Here is a 7,358-nt window from a genome sequence, read left to right as displayed (position 1 = left end):
GTCAATTTTTTTTTTTATTGGGAAACCAATGTAACAAACCTAGACTTATTGAAAATGAAATCAGTAACTAAGACTCTGCAGGCCCCATCCCCAACCAGCACCAAGGCCTCTGCTTGGCCTGACCCCAGTTTCTTTAGTCCCCAACAGAACAACCACGTAAAGAACCTGGGGTCAACCTCAGGGCTACTTTCCCACGTTGCAGCTCCCTATACCCCACCCTCAATTGACACACACCCCGGATCAGCAGACTGGTCTAGGCCCAAGGAGGGAATAGTGAGGTTTCCTGGGTGGCAGGGAATCACAGCTATGCCCCAACCTGGTCAAAATTCCAAGTTAGCAAAGGAAGACTGGCTTGCCCACCCGCTCCCCTCCCCGCAGTCACCCCAGACAACAGGCTCACATCCCTGATCAGTAACACTGTGATTCTGAGGTGTCAGTAGGGCTCCCGGTGGCTTCACCAGATTACTGCAAAGGGCCCAGGGGAGGGGGCAGGCATTTACCCAACCACTTGATCAGTATTAGCCAGCCAAGCTGCTACCCTCGGCTTGGGCTGTGGCCCCTCTCCCCTCCAAATACCCATGGCTGGAAACCAGTCCTCCTGCCAGAGAGCAGTCAGTCCAGGAGGTCCTTTCTTCCCCAGCCAGGGAGGAAGGCTGGCCTGGGAAGCCTGGGATGGCTACACCAGCTTCTTGGCTTCAAAGAAACTCTTGAGGTGTCTCATCTGCCAGACACCAATGGCTACAAGGATGAGGGTCTGTAGGATGGACCACCACAGCACCCTTTGGTTGGTGCTCTCGCTGGTCTGCCGAAAGCGTTCCTCTCGCCACTGTGGGAAGGGAAAACAGAAGAGAAGCCTGAGTTGGCTGGGCCTCATCTGGGGCCACTAGAACCACTGGGTTCCCTCTTCAGAGGATGCCCCAGGACCAACTAACTTTGCCCAGGTTCCAGCTGCAAGTGTCTGAAAAAAACCACCCCACCTGGGAACGAATTGTCTTCATCCTCACCAGCCATATGCCCCTGGGTAACCCACTCATTTCTCCCAGGTCCACTGGCTCATCTGTCAGGTATAGCCCTCACCTGGTCCTACCGTGATGCCTGGAGGAGTGGTAAAGTGGCTGTAGCATTACCCTATCAGACAGAGCTGTCCTGGGACACTCAGAAATGGATTTGCTCTGAGCCCTCTGCCTGGGTCTCCCAAACTGCTCCTTGCATACTGTGTGCACAGGTTGCAAACTGGTGGTCCAGGGGCTGAACTGACCCCTACACGTGTATTTTGTAGGCTCACACAATGTTTAGACAACATTTAAAACTCAGAATTTTTTACATAAAAAAACCCCAAAACCTGGACCTCTAAGTATCTCTTAAAACCTGAGCGAGCAATTCTGCAATGCTGTCCTCAGCTGACAACAGCAGCTCTTCCTATTTAGATAGGTTGCTATTCTACCAGTCCTTACGGTCACAGATCCATTCATGGAACAGGCCGGGCTCTGGGACACAAGTGAGTTTGAAACCCCTAATCCTGGGAGCACTGAGAACCGTGGAAAGAACACCCCAGGCGTTGGTATCAATTCCTGCTTTGTCACTTTGTGTGGCTCCTAATAAGACAATGACAGCCTCTTAAGAGACTGTCTTCTCAGTTACAAAGTAGAGTTAGTAATACCCATCCCACCTTTTAGGCTGGCAGTGCAGCACAGACACAGAAGTCCCTTGGATTTATAATGAATCTGATGTGCAACTCCTGGCTAAGCCAGCGGGCAGCCTCTGGGAAGAGGCCCACTGCTCCTGGCCCAGCCACTCACCCGCTGGTAGTTCTGCTCTTTCTGGATCTGCTCCACTTGCTCGACCAACTGTCGCACTCGTAGCTGCAGCTCACTCAACTTGTCTTTGGCAGCAATTTCCGCATAGTCGTTGGCATGTTCACCTACCTGGATGTCCAGGTGAACCCTCTGGAGACAGACAAGATAAGGAAGGCTGGGAGAATCAGGTAGCCCTGCTCTGTCTTCCTGCCAGTGCCTAATAGCTGGTCCTCCCACCTTTCTTCATTTGTTCATTTAGCCAACACTGACTGAGGCCTCCTCAGTATCTGGCCCTATGGGGCTCTAGGCCCAAAGGGAAGAATAAGCCTTGGCTGATGCTCTCACCAAAGCATATACAGAAAGCTCTGCAACCACCCCCTTAATGTTCACTGGAAACTCAGCTGTATTAAGAGACACAAAATCTGACATAGTCACCTACAGTACCACCAGTTCCCCGTCTTGATGAGCTATAGGTTGAAAGAATCCAACATGGGTCCACTTACCAACATGCCGCCAGCAAAGAGAGAGAACTTGGTGGAATTGGAGTGAAGACAGATCTGATGCTCACCAGGGGTATGGGAGGTGAAGGTGAATCTGCCTTCAGAGCCATACTGCCGGGCCAGGATAACCTGGAGAGCAGAGACTTCAATGAGCATTGAGTAAAGTCGCTCAGTTGTGTCCGACTCTTTGCGACCCCTACCAGGCTCCTCTGTCCATGGGATTTTCCAGCCAATAGTCCTGGAGTGGACTGCCATTTCCTTCTCCAGGGGATCTTCCCAACCCAGGGATTGAACCCAGGTCTCCCGCATTGTAGACAGACGCTTTACCGTCTGAGCAGGCTGAATGGTGCTTAACGCTCTAAGTGCCTTGAAAGTTGACAAGCAGAGACATCCCACAACACTAAAAGTTCCAAGGCTGCTTAGCAGCAGTTGCCAAAAACTTGCCTTTGAGCTATCGGGAGAAAAGGTCAAGAGACTGACATGAAGTTGGCATGTGGCCACTCTTGGAAAGCTCTTTACTTTATTCATAACTCATGCCCTTTCAACTCTTTCACTGTGATTCTTGTAAGTGAAAGGTGACAGCTAAACGGTTTTGTTTAGTTGGTTTGGGATATGGTTTAATATCCTTATTTGTCAAATTAAAAGCTGCTCATTCTTTTTGGAAAGTACCCTGTTCCCTGGTATCCTAAAGTCTATATGCCACAGCTTTAGAGTCAACAAAGCTCTTTGGTTTCCAGCACCACAATTAATCCACCCATCACATCTGTAAGATGGATGAATTTCTATTTCACGAACTAGAAAAATAGCTCAGGGAAAGCAAATGACTTGGCGGGGTCACACTGAGATCAGTAACAAATTGACAGAACCAGCTAGCACTGAAACAGCCCAAGGTTAGACTGGAGTGAAAACGCAGGTTCTTCCCATAGTACCAACTGTTTTGTTTTGTTTTTTTTTTTTTAACCAGTTTAGCAGATGCGGAAACTATGAGGGGAAGTACCAGTGCCTGCTTGATCTGGCGCCCAAGTGCAAAGCGTGGTGGGGGGTGCGGGGCTCGGCGGGGCCGACTCACTTTATCCTCTGGGTCTTTAACCTCCACGAACATGCCAAGCCCAGGGGTGGCCGGCTGGTACTCCTCTCGCTGCTTGTCATACAGCTGCGTCCGGTAGTTTCCTGGAGGAAAGCGAGGCGAGCCCAGTCTGAGGAGAGCGAGGGGGCGCCGGGTCCACGGTGGCCAGGGCACTGCGAGGCAACCTGCTCCCTGCTCTGAAGACATGACTTTCCCGCACTCCCCCCACCCCCACCCCAAGACCGCGGTCTTGTTGAAAACTCTCTCCCTTCCCCCGTACCTATAACCATGGTCTCGTCCGGGATCTCCTCAATAAAGCACTTTTTTTCCGTCTCCCCAATGTGGAAGTACAGCGCGCCTCCGCGGGCCGCAAACCACAGCAGTAAGAGGAGGACTCGAACGACCCTACCCAACCCGGACCCAGGGCAGAGCCCGACGACCCACAGGCTCCGCTCAGCAGCCATCTTGCCCCACCTGCCCGCGCAGGCGCAGCCTGCCGCGCCACGTAGCCCTGCCGCCGCCGCGGGTGCTGCCGGGACAGCGAGTTCCGCCGGGTGGACTACAAGTCCCAGACGCTCCGAGGCTGCGGCGCGGCAGTACCTGATTGGGGCGCAGCTGCTATCTAGGGCCGAGTTAGAGCTGAAGAATTGGATTTTTTCCCCCTTTAACTCTCATCGCCGCCCAGTGACTGGTGTTGATTATCAGTTTGTTTTGTTTTACAGATGATGAAACTAACGTACTTTGAGTCGGCAAGCGAATTATGATAAGGGACAGGAGCCTTACCTAGGATGCTTGACTTCCCTGGGAAGTAGGAGCTGCCGCTCTGGGCTTGCTTCTGCTTGTGTTTTTCTTTGTGCTGTTTTAACTACATGCTATGTTACTGCTGTTGTAACCATCACTCAGAATTAACAAATAATTACACAATTAACAAATGATAACATTTTATGATAATACTTTCAGGTATTTTTAAAGTTAAGCTTTTTAGAGACATCCCAATCTTCCCTGGTAACTCAGTTGGTAAAGAATCCGCCTGCAATGCAAGAGACCCTATTTCGATTCCTGGTTCGGGAAGATCTGCTGGAAAAGGGATAGGCTACCCATTCCAGTGTTCTGGCCTGGAGAATTCCATGGACTCTGTGGTCCATTGATATCTATATTCCATGGACACGTATATTTCATGGGGGTCACAAGGAGTCGAACACGACTGAGTGACTTTCACTTTCACTGAGGTATCAACATTTGTTATAAGTTCCCATCAGGAAGCTTCCATAAGCCTCTTATCCTTGTCCATCAGAGGGCAGACAGACTGAAAACCACAATCACAGAAAACTAACCAAACTGATTACATGGACCGCAGCCTTGTCTAACTCAATGAAACTATGAGCCATCTAGGGCCACCCAGGGTGGACAGGTCATGGTGGAGAGTTCTGACAAAATGTGGTCCACTGGAGAAGGGAATGGCAAACCACTTCAGTATTCTTGCCTTGAGAACCCCATGAACAGTATGAATAGGCAAAAAAAGATAGGACCCTGAAAGATGAACCCCCCTGGTTGGGAGGTGCCCAATATGCTACTGGAGATCAGTGGAGAAATAACTCCAGAAAGAATGAAGGGAAGGAGCCAAAGCAAAAACAATACCCAGGTCCAATGCTGTGAAGATCAATATTACATAGGAACCTGGGATGTTAGGTCCATGAATCAAAGCAAACTGGAAGTGGTCAAACAGGAGATGGCAAGAGTGAACATCGACATTTTACGAATCAGTGAACTAAAATGGACTGCAATGGGTGAATTTAACTCAGATGACAATTATATCTGCTACTGTGGGCAAGAATACTTTGGCCACCTGATGCAAAGAACTGACTCATTGGAAAAGACCCTGATGCTGGGACAGATTCAGGGTGGGAGGAGAAGGGGACAGAGGATGAGATGGTCACCAACTCAATGGTCATGAGTTTGGGTAAACTCTGGGAGTTGGTGATGGACAGGGAGGCCTGGCGTGCTGCACTCCATGGGGTTGCAAAGAGTTGAATATGACTGAGAGACTGAACTGAACTGAACTGTGGGCAAGAATCCCTTAGAAGAAATGGAGTAAGCATCATAGTCAACAAGAGAGTCTGAAATGTAGTACTTGGATGCAATCTCAAAAACAACAGAATGATTTCTGCTCATTTCCAAGGCAAACCATTCAATATCATAGTAATCCAAGTCTATGCCCTGACAAGTAATGCTGAAGAAGCTGAAGTTGAATGGCTCTATGAAGACCTACAAGACCTTCTAGAACTAGCACCCCCAAAAGATGTCCTTTTCATTATAGGGGACTGGAATGCAAAAGTAGGAAGTCAAGAAATACCTGGAGTAGCAGGCAAAGTTGACCTTGGAGTACAAAACAAAGCAGGTCAAAGGCTAACAGAGTTTTGACAAGAGAACACATTGGTCATAGCAAACACCCTCTTCCAACAACACATGAGAAGACTCTACACACAGACATCACCAGATGGTCAATACTGAAATCAGACTGATTATATTCTTTGCAGCCAAAGATGGGGAAGCTCTGTACAGTCAGCAAAAACAAGACCGGGAGCTGACTGTGGCTCAGATCATGAACTCCTTATTGCCAAATTGAGACTTAAATTGAAGAAAGTAGGGAAAACCACTAGACCATTCAGGTATGACCTAAATCAAATCACTTACGATTACACAGTGGAAGTGACAAATAGATTCAAGGGATTAGATCTGATAGACAGAATCCCTGAAGAACTATGGATGGAGGTTTGAGACATTATACAAGAGGCAGTGATCAAGACCATCCCCAAGAAAAAGAAATGCAAAAAGACAAAATGGTTGTCTGAGGAGGCCTTACAAATAGCTGAGAAAAGAAGAGAAGCTAAAGGCAAAGGAGAAAAGGAAAGATAAACCCATTTGAATGCAGAGTTCCAAAGAATAGCAAGGAAGATAAGAAAGCCTTCCTCAGTGATCAATGCAAAGAAATAGAGGAAAATAATAGAATGGGAAAGAGTAGAGATTTCCTCAAGGAAATTAGAGATACCAAGGGAACATTTCATGCAAAGATGGGCACAATAAATGACAGAAATGGTATGGACCTAACAGAAGCAGAAGATGGACCTAACAGAACAGAAGCAGAAGAAGAGATGGCAAGAGTACACAGACGAAATAGACAAGAGCTTCATGACCCAGATAACCACAATGGTGTGATCACTCACCTAAAGCCAGACATCCTGGAATGTGAAGTCAAGTGGGCCTTAGGAGGCATAACTGCAAACAAAGCTAGTGGAGGTGATGGAATTCCAGTTGAGCTATTTCCAGTCCTAAAAGATGATGCTGTGAAAGTGCTGCACTCAATATGCCAGCAAATTTGGAAAACTCAGCAATGGCCACAGGACTGGAAAAGTTCAGTTTTCATTCCAATCCCAAAGAAAGGCAATGCCAAAGAATGTTCAAACTACCACATAATTGCACTCATCTCACATGTTAGCAAAGTAATGCTCAAAATTCTCCAAGCCAGGCTTCAGCAGTACATGAACCATGAACTTACAGATGTTCAAGCTGGATTTAGAAAAGACAGAGGAACTAGAAATCAAATTGCCAACATCCATTAGATCATCAAAAAAGCAAGAGAGTTCCAGAAAAACATCTATTCTGCTTTATTGACTACATCAAAATGGATCACAACAAACTGTGGAAAGTTCTTAAACCAGACCACCTGACCTGCCTCCTGAGAAATCTGTATGCAGGTCAGGAAACAACAGTTACAACTGGAAATGGAACAACAGACTGATTCCAAATTGGGAAAGGAGTACATCAAGGCTGTATATTGTCACCCTGCTTATTTAACTTATATGCAGAGTACATCATGTGAAATTCCAGGCCAAATGAAGCACAAGCTGGAATCAAGACTAATGGGAGAAATATCAATAACCTCAGATATGCAGGTGACACCATCCTTATGGCAGAAAGTGAAGAAGAACTAAAGAG

General features: G+C 47.6%; 1 protein-coding gene across 2 annotated transcripts; it reads right to left on the bottom strand.

Annotated features, from left to right (window-relative positions):
- Positions 1-46: 46 nt before the first annotated feature.
- LOC138085328 (transmembrane emp24 domain-containing protein 9) lies at positions 47-3,827 on the bottom strand. 2 transcript variants are annotated; one of them, XM_068979643.1, is made up of 5 exons: positions 3,643-3,827; positions 3,366-3,466; positions 2,300-2,425; positions 1,800-1,946; positions 49-826 (listed from the first exon to the last, which is right to left on the bottom strand). In XM_068979643.1, exons 1-5 carry the CDS (start codon positions 3,824-3,826, stop codon positions 677-679), a joined length of 708 nt encoding a protein of 235 aa, XP_068835744.1. In that variant the 5' UTR covers position 3,827; the 3' UTR covers positions 49-676. The 2 variants fall into 2 exon arrangements, with proteins under 2 accessions (XP_068835745.1, XP_068835744.1); XM_068979644.1 differs by lacking the exon at positions 1,800-1,946 and having other exon boundaries at positions 47-826.
- Positions 3,828-7,358: the final 3,531 nt, after the last annotated feature.

This window comes from Capricornis sumatraensis, chromosome 9 (genome assembly GCF_032405125.1).
Source record: "Capricornis sumatraensis isolate serow.1 chromosome 9, serow.2, whole genome shotgun sequence".
NCBI classification, from domain to species: Eukaryota; Metazoa; Chordata; class Mammalia; order Artiodactyla; family Bovidae; genus Capricornis; species Capricornis sumatraensis.
The sequence above is the reverse complement of the archived record's forward strand: the minus strand, read 5'-3'. Positions and strand labels throughout refer to the sequence as shown.